General features: G+C 38.8%; 1 protein-coding gene across 1 annotated transcript in view; it reads left to right on the top strand.

Annotated features, from left to right (window-relative positions):
- The first annotated feature begins 5070 nt into the window (after positions 1–5070).
- cox10 (cytochrome c oxidase assembly factor heme A:farnesyltransferase COX10) overlaps positions 5071–12747 on the top strand; it is a 45139-nt gene continuing 37462 nt past the window's right edge. The window contains exons 1-4 of the mRNA XM_084741345.1: positions 5071–5186; positions 6924–7066; positions 7269–7665; positions 10534–10658. Of these exons, the coding sequence (XP_084597471.1) occupies positions 5156–5186; positions 6924–7066; positions 7269–7665; positions 10534–10658 (696 nt within the window). The 5' untranslated portion in view covers positions 5071–5155. The remainder of the gene's footprint in view (positions 5187–6923; positions 7067–7268; positions 7666–10533; positions 10659–12747) is intronic.

Here is a 12747-nt window from a genome sequence, read left to right as displayed (position 1 = left end):
GAGTATTGTTTGAATTTTAATGATTATTGGATAAATGTTACCAGCAGAAATAAGAAAATTCTTGAATATTTTGGGGTTTACTGCGGCTACTTTACTGTAACAATCGAGGGGTATCCCGTCCTTGTAAATGTTGAGGTGAGTGCTACAAGATTCACACAATTTCTACTATTCACCTGCTAGCCAAGCAACTCAAGCAGCCAACTAATGCTAGACTCACGATTTAATAAGAAAAATGCATTAGAGAGATGCATGCAGTCAACTCACATGTCTGGACGTAGAGCCAGGTTGATATATGCTAAGTGTTTGCGGTTTTAATTTGAAATTTGTGTCGGAATCAATAAGCGGAATCAGAAACAAAACTTAAAATTTCTTCAAGATTCCTAAGGAGTCGTGATTTTGGAATTAAGCCATTATTTTGACTCGCAAAATAATGACTTGGTCCCACCTGAAATAAAGGTGTCTCGTATTTAATCACATACCTTCAATAACAAATTGCATTTTCCACCTCTATTTTAAAGATATCCCTGCAGAACACAGGAGAAAAACACAAAATTATATAATCAGAATGCATTAGCCCGAGCTGCCAGACTAATGGTCAGACGGCGGGATAAGGAGGGCTGATTCCTTGGAATTGATTCCCCTGAGCTACTCAAACTCACACTCATTGGCAGAGGATAAACTAGTCCTTGATGCAATAAACAAATATTATTCCATCCCAGTCCAGAGCAGGAGGGGAGGCCGCGTACTCATGAATGAGCCTGTGTGTTAATGCGAGGCCCTGACATTCTGTTAAGCATGTCAATCATCTGTAGTGGTAGCTCACAGATTGCTATACAAAAGATTATGGTTTGACGCAGTGCCCAAACACGGCCATAAACTTGGCAGGTTTGACCCTACCCTCAGAGAGTGTTTCCGCACAAGTAAAATGAAGCAAACACGGAACATTGAAATAGTATAACAGGACCCTAGAAATAAATAATATGGTGTAAAACCCAGCAATAAACCTCCTTTTCAGCACGCGCATTAAAACCAAACCCAAAGAGGTTGACCGGGTCAGTGCGGAATGAAATCTTGTAGAACAGCACATAATGGTTATCTCCAGCAATAAAGGTGCTCTTGTGCAGGATCTGGATGGCCTCGTGTGTATTGTTGGCATTCATCAGCCCCAGCATCTTGATGGTGCATGAAGATTACACCATGTAATCTTAGCAGGAAAGGAGGAGCTGCCAGTGGAGTGGAATGAATGAGATGAATCAGGAGAATTGGATGCTCAGCTTGGATTGCAGTGGGATCTGAGTTCATAGACAACACCTGTGACTGTAAAAGATATTTGGATCATGACGCTTCATAAAACAAATGATACATGTCATTTGATCCTGTGTATCTGAGATACCAAATGAACTGCACTTGTATAGTATTGTACATAACTACAAAATTAAAAAGTACAGTATTATTTTGTTGTGAAAATGCAACTGCACTGTAAATCATTTCAAGCAGGATCTGCTGCATTTGAAATGTGAGTTGACTGAACTTATTTAAAATAATTAGTTCAAAGTTGTCTTCATTTATTTGGCCCATCATTTCACATCAAAAAGACTTCAAGTCAGAATAACTAATATTTAAGTTCTGAAGTGGTCTGAAGATAATGAAAAAAGGTTAGCTGATTCCACTAAATTCATCTATGATTTATTTTACAGTGTTCAATCCAAAACATTTCCCCCTTCTAAGGATGCGAACCACCCACCCAGGGGCTTCTACCAAGAGCCCTTTTATATTCAAAGGGTTTCATGAAGAACCTACCTACCGAGAACCCTGTTATATTCTCAGGGTTTTATCTAGAACCCAGGGTTCTGCCGTGAACCCTTTCATATTATAGAGGTTTTGTCTAGAAGCCACTTAAGGGGTACCACCAAGAACCCTTTTATTTTCCAAGGCATCTGTGCAGAATCCACCTCCTCAAGAACCTTTTTGTATTTCAATGATTTTAGCTGGAACCGACTCAGGAGATTCTACTGAGAACTCTTTAATTTTCTCAGAGTTTCATGGAGAACCTTCCTACTGAGAACCCGTTAATATCCCAAGCATTTCATCCAGAACCCACCCAGGGGCATCTACTGAGAACTCATTTGTATTCCAAAGGTTTAATCTAGAATCCTGGTAGGGGGTTCCACTGAGAACCCTTTCATATTCCAAGGGTTTCATGCAGAACCCACCTACTGGGAACCCTTTTATATTTCAAGGTTTTTGTCTAGAACCTACCCAGGTAACACCAGTGACAGCTTTTTTATATTCCAAAGGTTTTATCACCCACACAGGGTGTTCTACTGAGAACCCTTTTATGTTTCAAGGGTTTCGTCCAGAACCATGTCATGGGGTTCTACTGAGAACTCCTTTGTATTCCAAGGGTTTTTACCTTGAACCCACCCAGGGGGTTCTACCTAGAACCCGTTTAATTATGGCACAAAGACCCCTTGTTGGAAGAGTTCTTCATGGATTTCAATGATCCTTTTAGAACTACAGTATATCTTCCAAAAGTTTCTTTGGATGAAGAAGGTTCTTAATGGAACTCCTTGTCTTACAAAGAATCCATAATGAACCCTGTCTTCAAAAAAGGATTCTTCAGAAGCAAGTAGTTCTGGGTAGAACCTCAGCCCTAGAGGAAGAGTCATTTTGGAACCCTTATTTCTAAGAGTGTAGTGTTAATGTTATGTTAGTATTAGTATTAGTTAGTATTGTTGTTTGCATTAAGATATGAAGACTCTTACCAGATATAAATGATGAAGCAGGTGACAGGTCAGCACACACAGCTTATACAGTAAGAAACATTAAGATAACAGTAATAATACTGTTAAAACAACAACAGTCATTTACAGCCTACAATCAGAGCAGCATAATAATCGTCCTCCTGACTCAGTCAAATATTATCGCTCAAGGAAATGAAACACTGCACTGAAACAGACAATCATACCATTTTATTATCTTTGTTTCAATAAAGCAAGGCTGCAAAGTGAAAGCCGAGGGTATTAATCAGAAGGTTTCCATCTTGCTGGCCGTGGCAGCCGGGGCCAACACGATGATCGTGCACATAAATAACAGAACAAACAGCTGGCAAAGTCAGAGGACGAACAAGGGCAGGAGGCAAAAGGCCAGACACTGAATTAGACGGCAATTTCGAATTAAATGAATCGCATCTTCAACTCAGATTTATCGGTCAATGACACGGGTCTTCTGGCAGCCTGACTTCTGAAGAAATAAAACTGGTGTTTGTTACAAGCAAACACATTTTGAATCAGCTGAACTGATTTAAGTTGACCAGGTGTTAAAAAAAATCACAAAAGGGGAAAAGTAACATTTCCTCGTCTGTTTTAGTGGGTCACATTTGCCTGAAATGAGAATTTGAATGTACTCTTAACCTTTAGTGAAAAGAGCGGATGCATTATTTCATACAGCAAATGTCACATATTTAACAAGTGTGTTAGTCTTTCATCAAATAAGACGATTATAAAAAATGTTTTTGAACTTGGTTTTCTAATAATTACGAACGTTTATTTTCATTCAGACCTTTGTGGATGCTTAATGAGAAACTAAACTTTGATATCAGATATGCATTTTTACAATTTCAAGCCAAGTTTTCAGTGGGTTCAAGGATCCAGGTGGCTTACCACCACCTCTACTAAACAAAATCCTGTAAAGGGCACACAGAGAATAAAAGGAAAGAAACTCAATGACATGAAACGAAGTGGTTAAACAAAGGAAACAAATGAGTTAATAGAAAATTAGATGGACTGGGCTTTAATTTTTTATTCACAACAGATATTTTGAATCATCAGAGTTGGAAAAGAACAGGTGTTACCAATAACATTAACAATGGCTGTATTTTATTCAAGTGTCCCGGTAATCCAAGCCAGCATACACAATACCAAGGTCCTGAAACCAAAGCAGCTCAAAGGAATTCAGCCATAATAAATATTATTTACACCTGGTTTTCTTATGGTGGCATGCCAAAATGTCTTTCATGAAAAAAATGTTTCAGTGTCAGACAATAAAACATATAAGCCTGTGACGTTAAGGTTAGGGTTAGGGTTATATTCCCTATTATTATATTATTATATTTTAAGTACATTTTCCTGATTATACTTACATACTTTTACCTAAATAACATTTTCAATGCGGGACTTTTACTTGTAACAGAGTAGTTTTAGTGTGGTATTAGTGCTGAATACTTCCTCCACCACACCACTACAGTTCTTAAAGAATGATTCTAAATTAAAACTACTTATTAATACATGAAAGAAACAATAGAAGTAGCCTAATTTTAGAGGTAATTTCATGGTGATTATCATATTATTGCACCGTCTGGTACGATAAACACATTAGTTTCAGGGAATATTATTAATTTGATTGTTGTTATTTTTAGAAATATTTGTTGCTTTTTAAAAAGTATCTGCAGCACAGACATGGATGCATAGACAGCAGCAAATAAAATGAATTATGTGTCTGATAAATTTGTTATGATGATAATGATGATATAATGTTGAATTAATATTACTTTTGCTTACTTTTTTCTTCCTCTCTCCTCTGTAACTTGTATGGACAGTTTTGTTGTGTACATACTGCTTATGTGCTATGAATGCAATTTAAGTCACTATTAAATAATAATAATAATAATACAAAAAACTAAAAATAAATCAATTAGGAAATTAATGAATAAATGTAAGTATAAGTATTTGAATATAAGTCTTTTGAAAAATGTTGCTTTATAAATAAAATCTATACATTTATTTAATTAACTATATTCATATATAGCCCTATATTTATTCACATTTATTATTATTATTATTATTATTATTATTATTATTATTATTATTATTATTATTATTATTATTATTATTGACTTGTTTATTTAAAAATGTATTTCATAACCATATTTTTTATTTCATGGGTTTATGCATTTATGTATGTGTATATTTATTTAACACTGACTTAAATGGCATTTCATACTATGTTTCTAAAGTTAATCATAAAAAAAAAAGATAGTACAGTCCGCTGACGTTTTGTGATCCGGAAGTGTTTTTCTGTTACCTCACGAGGTTAAAATGGCGGCTTGCTGCATGTGAAGGGGTCGAGACGGGAGCCGGCTTTATGATTCGAGAACATGTATAAAACGCCATGTAGCAGACTGTCAGGTAACATGCGATGGAATGTGACACTTCGTTTAACGTGACATTACATTTCAGAGTCATTTTTAATTAATGTCCGCTGAAAGCAGCCTTTGAAGCTAAGGCGGAAGCTAGCTGGCTAGCTTAGCATGTAGCTGTCCTGATAGCACCCGGGATGTTTGGCAAGAGGCTAGCAGTGACCTTAGATGGAAGTCAACCGCATCTACAGAGTCCAAAATTAGCAAATTACTGACTTTGCATATAATGTGTGGCTTTATAACGACAGCGTTGAAGCTGTTTTGTTTTAACTAGCGTTATGTGTTATAAAACAGCATAAAAAGCTAACGTTAGCTTTCAAAACAATGATGATGTGGGACTTATCTGGACTGATCTGACCTAACCTACCAGGTCGGTCTGCAGGTCGTTAACGTTATCAACACATTCGTGCGACGTTTGTCTCTGTTATATTACACTGAGGCATTTCTAACATGTAATCAACCCAACCCAACCCATATGTCAATGAGGTGTATAAATTAGTAAAAACACATAACACATTCAGTATAACGAAATGCGAAAAATCACCATGGAATTGAATCAACAGTTTCAAGTGAAGCATTCTTTTTACATTATAGCTCTCGAGAAAGTAATATTTGTTGTATAATGTTATTGTCCTCCAGCTAAACGTTCTCTGTAAATTAGCAAGGAAGGTAATAAGTCAATATATAAGTTAAGCATTAAGTGCACGTTTACATGGGGTCGGGTCCTCTGTGTTAGTGGTTAGTGTTAGTATTAGTGTTAGTGAGGAAATGGGAAGAGTACATCAATACTGATGACAGCTGACATGCAAAAGCTGGGTCTAAGGTAGAGCTCCTCCATTATGGACATAATGATACTCGCATTTATTTTTAACAATATTGAAATCACAACTGTTAATCATGATCAACCATTGGTTTTAGGCTCAAAGCATTTGTTGCATGTTCATGTAAAACAAAAGCACTGCTTGTACAAATTTGTGCATTAAAAGTAAGACAGGACCTTATTCACAGTGCATCTCCAAGAAGCAAAATATAGTTAAAATTGTACCAGAACTTTTTAAGTCAACAGAGCCCCATTTTCACATTGAGCTACATTCATGTGTTGACAAGCTGTACAACTGTTATAGCTGTTAGTGTACAGCCGTGCAGTTATGGATGTCTGAGTTGGTGTTAGACAAGGATGGGGATTTGGAGAGGTAATGTTAGCGATGTGTTCTTTTTGACCTTCATGTATTCACCGTACGGCAGCTTGTGGTGTTTTTCAGGTGCTTGTGTTACTTTGTGGCAAAGACACAAGTCTCATGCACTCTTTGCATATTATTTGTTCTTGCTTAACATCTCTTGCCCTAAATACAAAATACTTCTAAACAGCAGGTAATGATGAGACCAGCTCCAAACATTTGATTCTCCTCTCTGGAGAATGACACAGACTGCCGCTGCAGGGTGGCTGGTTGGTGTTTTTGATTTGATATGTCACAGAGTTTTCTATGAGTGTAGCACACATTATAAATGTTAGTATTGCTGTTGATGATGTTCATTTAATTGTGGGACATCAACATCGTGATTGAGATTAATATTCCATTAATTGTGCAGCCCCAGTCAAAAGCACAACAGTGCTAGTCATTATTATGATTTTCATTTGTCCATGTTCCAGATTCAGTAGAATTAAACAAAACCAGTAATGATTTTTATTTTAATGACTTAACATTGTATTTAATATTTCTTATAGGATTGGTCGGTGTAAGCGTGAAACAGAAGCTAGTTCAAAATGTACCTCGATGTAACCAGGCGGCTCGCAGCCTTATTCAGCTGCACAGGAGAGATCCTTCAAACTGGCTGACGTACCAGCATCTCAACTTCCTGAAGCGCCAGGTATTGTTCACTGGGCTCAGTACCTCATTGATTTTTTCATTTCAGTGTCCTTTGTAGTTTAAACATTTTGTATTGATTGTTATGAATGCATTTTTTCCTCATACCTTGAAGGTGATTCTTTTGTAGTACGTCTGTATTCATTTTTGTTGCCATAGCAGTAAAATTCCACATAAATCACCTTGTGCTCTCGTTTTCTTTTCAGTACGTAACAAAGAAGAACAGTGAGCTCCACCAACGTGCCATCCCAAAACAGGCTCCTGTCCTGACCATCGTGGATGAAAGAGATGACAGCGTTGAAAGACAAGTTCAGAGAATATCAGCTATTGATCCTGTGGTCACAGATACTGTTTCACAGCCAGAGGATGTCACCAGTAAGGCACAGCATGAAATGGCCACCTTGAAGCCCGCTACAGAAGAGGCAGCAGCACAGAGCAGTTCTGTGTCCAGTACAGCTTTGTCTTCAGATGAACCTCCCCATGTCCACGTGGAGACAGATGAAGCAAGGGAGGCGCGTCTGGACAAACAGTGGAAGCAGCTGAAGGTTGATGTGGCTGACTTGCCAGATATCTACGCCAGGCTCGCCAAAATCAAACTCACAGGTAAACTACACATTACATCTTGACTTTGTTAAATAATATGAACTACTGACAGATGGATCTCAGTAAACAAGACAAATGGATGACACAAACACAAAGGGATGCTCATAGTAGGGCTGGGACGATCACCGATTAAATCATATATTGGCGATTGGAAGGTTGCCAGGCGATTTGCTGTTTATCAAGGCGATTTTGAAAAAAAAAAAAAACGGCGCTCTACTGTGCATTAAGAGATGTTTCTGGAGGAAATACATGACTGTTAGAGAAGCCCCGTTTACAAACAGACCTACAATCCACATTCTCTCTTCTCTCCTCTCCTCTCCTCTCCGCACAGGGTACACTGTCAGCCCTGTGACAGTGACAGGGCACATCTCTTTGATTCGAACTGACACAGCCCGTTTGCTCATGCTTCGGGGTTGTTCAACAGAGTAGGCTAATTGCAAATAAATATTGTTTTAATGTGTAACTACTGAAATGTTCACACAAGGGCTTTCATAAATTCCTACAGTGTTGCGGCACTGCCGCCTTTGCAGGTTAAAAGTTAATGACAGGGACTTGAAGTGAGGAGGAGCAACACGTCTCCAGCTTGTCAGCGCAGCGGTGTCGCTCACTTTTGCATGTGATGCAAAACATTAAAAATAACGTCATTATAACAAAAAGTATAAACCTGCAGTGCTTGAAGTGCTAGCTTGAGGGATCGGGAGTTTTGTGGCTTCAGCAGGATGATGAAGAAGAAGGTGCGCAAATAAATTGGTTGTCTGAACATTTTTCACGGACACACATTTGTTGCATATTTTGCAGATAGGCTTTGTTGTGTCCGTCGGCTCACCTCTGGCATCTGGGATAAACCCAAAAAACTCCCAAACTGGAGATGTGCCGTTTTTCTTTGCCACCAAAGTGGCCAAAGTGTCAGTGTTGGCAGTGTTGCTGACTGGTAGCGATCAACATAAGACCAGTGCCAAGGACACGTGCCGCCCCTGCCCCCTTGCCAATTTAATCGTGTATTGGCAATCTAGAGCAATGACAATCTACAATTTGAAATTTAGAGGCAATCGCACAGCCCTAGCTCATAGCTACATATACAAATGTGCCTACTTATTTACCATATGCAGAATAGAACTATGCAGTCAGGCAAGATTTCATAGGACTGGAGAGGATTGTGTCTGTCTGTCTTTCATGTCGATCACTGAGTCAGTGAGTCTTTAACTGTTTCAACTGCATGGTACGACACAGCTTGATTCAACTGTATTTGCTTTTGGTACCAGGTGCTTTTCTCTACTTTGTTTTCCACTGCAGATAGTACTAGGGATGGGTGATTGGGTAAATATATCGGCTACTGTCGATGGGCAGAATCCATCAGATCCTTTTTTTTCAGCTATTCACTGAACAGGGTACAGAATAAGAGGTAAATAGCCTATAGAGACAGACTCTTTTCATATTTAATGCAGTGAATTAAAAATATATTCTAACCAAAATTTGAATTTAGAATGTGTGCAGTTGTATTTTGGTGTTTAATAAGGAGGTTTAAGTTTAATTTCTTGACATTTTGTGAGTTTATATTATTTATTTTATGTAGCGAATGTAATGTAGTGAACTTGCTGCTCACACACACCTCCCAGTTGAGAGTGCCGAGCTGACGGTGGCCGGTTGGAAATTTTTAACATATCGCCCAACCCCAGACAGTACCCCTTCAATATAGGTGGGCAACCAAAATTGGCTGACATCATCTTGAATGCGACAAAGCAATAATCCCCTTCACTTTTCCAGCATTTGTTAAACAACACAGGAGCTTGAGAAGCTGCAGCCTTTATTCACTGACAAACTTAACTTACACTTCACATCTACTGCTGGTCTGACAGCTTTACTGCTAACCTTTTCCTCTGTACTACATTCACAGCGCTCTCTGCCACTCTCTGTCGTGCTCAACCACATGCTCAGTGTGCAAACAAAGTGGAGCTATGCTATTCTTATAACAGGATATTGAAGGGATGGTGTTTTTGATGTGTCAGCACTTTTTCAGTTGACCATAGCGTGGTTTTGCAGGCTGCCATTTTTTAAAATCTGGCTGAAGTGAATAAAAAAAATCACTTGGTATTGATTGTAGCTAGATGGGCTTTTAAATGCCAGATTTTTGCAGGAAGTCCTGTGTCAGATCAGTGATGATTCACTCTGACCTATCAGTGGCCTGCAGTGTTTTCACATCACCTTTAAATATTGGCACAGCTCACTTGGAACATTAACTGAGGTGATACCAAATAAAGCTGCCAGGTGTTCATCCCATTCATTTTGAATGGATGTAGTGTGTTTAGCTATGATGGTAGGAGCTGCAGGGGATGCTGAAAAAAAAAATAGCTGCATTCGAAAGTTGAAACAGAGTAAACTTTTGGAGGAAGGTAACCTGATGTCATGCTGTGGTGGCCAACCATGAGTTGGTCAACAGACTGTTCCACAGTCAGTCTGAAATATCTCTGATATTCAGGCATAGTTAATGGACCAAAATATAATAATCTCCCAGTTGTGTTGTTGCTTTGTTTATTTGTTGTACCCAGCTTTGAAGGCTGGGCCTGGCTTGCAGTTGAGGCTGCAAAATAACAATCCCCAGAAGCTTCCTTAAGTTTGTGTCCATTTGTTTGAGAAAGAGACCACACAGCTGTGGTCTTACACAGTAGAGACTAAATGAGGTGAGGGAGAGTTGGAAGTGTGAAAGCCAGTGTATCAGAGAAATAACACACCTGCACACCCAGACTTCTACGGCAATAAAGCATTGCATCTACAGTGTTTTTTATCTGTAACTCTATGAAGTAATACTTAAAGAGGGACACTTAATTTCTGTTTTTAATTTGTTCTATTATTCCTGCTGGGTGATTTCAGCGCTGGTGGTTACGACTGCAGCAGCCGGCTATGCAATGGCTCCGGTGCCGTTTGACCCCGTCATCTTCTTCGTATCATCTCTGGGAACAGGCCTCGCCTCGTGTACTGCCAATTCAATCAACCAGGTAAGTTATCCTCAGAAAGAGGCCAAATCAGGCCATGCATGGCTATTTCATTATGTATGAGCATGTTTTGTATTTGGCTCTTGGCACACCACATGTAGGCCTATTCAGTATAAGCAATAATGTGTGAATAACATCATTCAGCATTCACTGGTTGACCACTGAGTTTAATCAACACTTATTCTGTACGTTGTCAACAAAAACTGAACATTGTAAGCTTCACAAAAATAGGAAGTAGTGCGGGCTTATGCAGGTTTATTGTGTGATAAACTAGTAACTCTGTAAAATGAGTGATTAACCACAGCTAATTTACTCAAACTACAAAGATCCCATGAAACAAACAAACAAAAAATATTAAACACATAGCTTGCGTAATTGTTTCAAGCATTGCAGTAAACACTGCACATGTTTCTTGCCCTTCATGGGTTTATGTTTTAAGTACCAATTTCCTTTCGGAAAACAACTGATGAGGACTTGTCTCAGAGCTGGCAAGATATCTGTTGGTCTTATAAAGAATAATGCATTTTTTTGTTGACATGTTTTACAAACATGAATATGCTTGCTGACAGACACACATCCATGGGTCTTTTTCTTATAATGATGCTTGTGTTCTAGAAAATGCTGAAAGAGCCAGCACATCCCCCTTTTTTTCCTTTTTTTGTACCCCTTCTACATTCCTGTTTTGCTACGCAGCTCAAACGCGCATTGAGCTGACTGTAATGCTGTTATTATTTCACTGCTGAAAGATTTTTTTGAAGCTATAAACAAAGGAGAGCTAGTGTGTTTAGACACTTAGAATGCCCAGAATAAGTAGGACCTCCCTCTGCTGTCTAGTGTTGACGTTGTTCATAGGAATTTGCTCCGTGACTTAAGAATATTAGTATAATGGGTGACCTCTCCCTTAGCCTTAGATTGAACTCTGTTTAGTAGTGTCTTTGGCCTGTAATTTGGCTAAAGCCTTGATTACACTGCAGGTTCCTGCCCCTGGGGCCACCCCCTGCCCCAATCCACCACCTTCCACTCAAGCTTATCCTCAGTGGCAACCTTCCAACTGCTGTCTACAATGTTTTACAACAATAATGAAGTGCCCCAGCAAGACAAACAGACTTAAATTGTACTGATATTGATCAACCCGGACCTGAACTTGTTTTTTAAGATATAGGTGCAGTACTGGGACTGTGACGATAACCGCGGTCATGTGATGCTGTTGAGGTGTTATGCCAGCGTAAGCAGGGTTCAATGTCTTTTTTTTCCTGCCTTTCTTGAACTTCTATTTTACCTTCCACTTTACAAATTATTTTATTTATCAGCAGTTATCAAATAACAATAAAAGACTAAAGTTAATTGTCAGGTTTCATCTAGGGCTGCAGTGTCCATAACATGTCAGAAAAAAACTGAAAATGTCCATCCCAGATTTTCAGAGTCTTTAAATGTCTTGTTTGCCAAAGATATTCAATGTAATATGATAATGAATGAAGAAAAGTGGGAAATCTGCATATTCAAGAGGCTGAAAACAGCATTTTTTGGGGGGGGCGATTTTGCTTAAAGAAAATTACTTAAAAGATTAGTAGATTATCAAAATAGTTTAATTCTTTTTTACCACTTCCCTGGTCTTACCTCATGCAAGCAGGGAAGCCCTACTGTTGGGCCCTGGTAAGCTTTAGCATTAGCTTAACGTTAGCCTTTCCTGCTCAGCTAAAGTCAGGGATAACTTCTGTCACTTTTCAGGCAGTTGGGATACAATAGACAAGACTTTTCTCAATCATTTGGGCAGTTGTGGTAAACTGCAATCCTGCAGGAATATATTGCTTTTTCACCCTGGTCAAAAAAAATCTGTACCATCACAGCCCGACATCTGACCCCCCTGTGCGTCACCTCAGGGGGTTACATCTATATATACGAATGTGCAAATGTTTACACAGTTTTGTTTTTGTAGTCTTGTCTGAATAGTGTCAATCAGTCCATCGCTCAGGTTAAAATTGTACCGTCTCTTCAGCGGCTTGAAACAGAGCTGTGCCCCAGCTCCTCTGTGCACCTCTACCTCACACTGAGCAGGTGTGTAAATATCCTTCAGGTATTTGAAAAATGTCCC

The sequence above is a fragment of the Lutjanus erythropterus genome, chromosome 17 (assembly GCF_056507025.1).
Source record: "Lutjanus erythropterus isolate fLutEry1 chromosome 17, fLutEry1.hap2, whole genome shotgun sequence".
In the NCBI taxonomy this organism is placed as follows: Eukaryota; Metazoa; Chordata; class Actinopteri; order Lutjaniformes; family Lutjanidae; genus Lutjanus; species Lutjanus erythropterus.
Note: the sequence above shows the minus strand (reverse complement) of the source record. Positions and strands in the feature narration are given on the sequence as shown.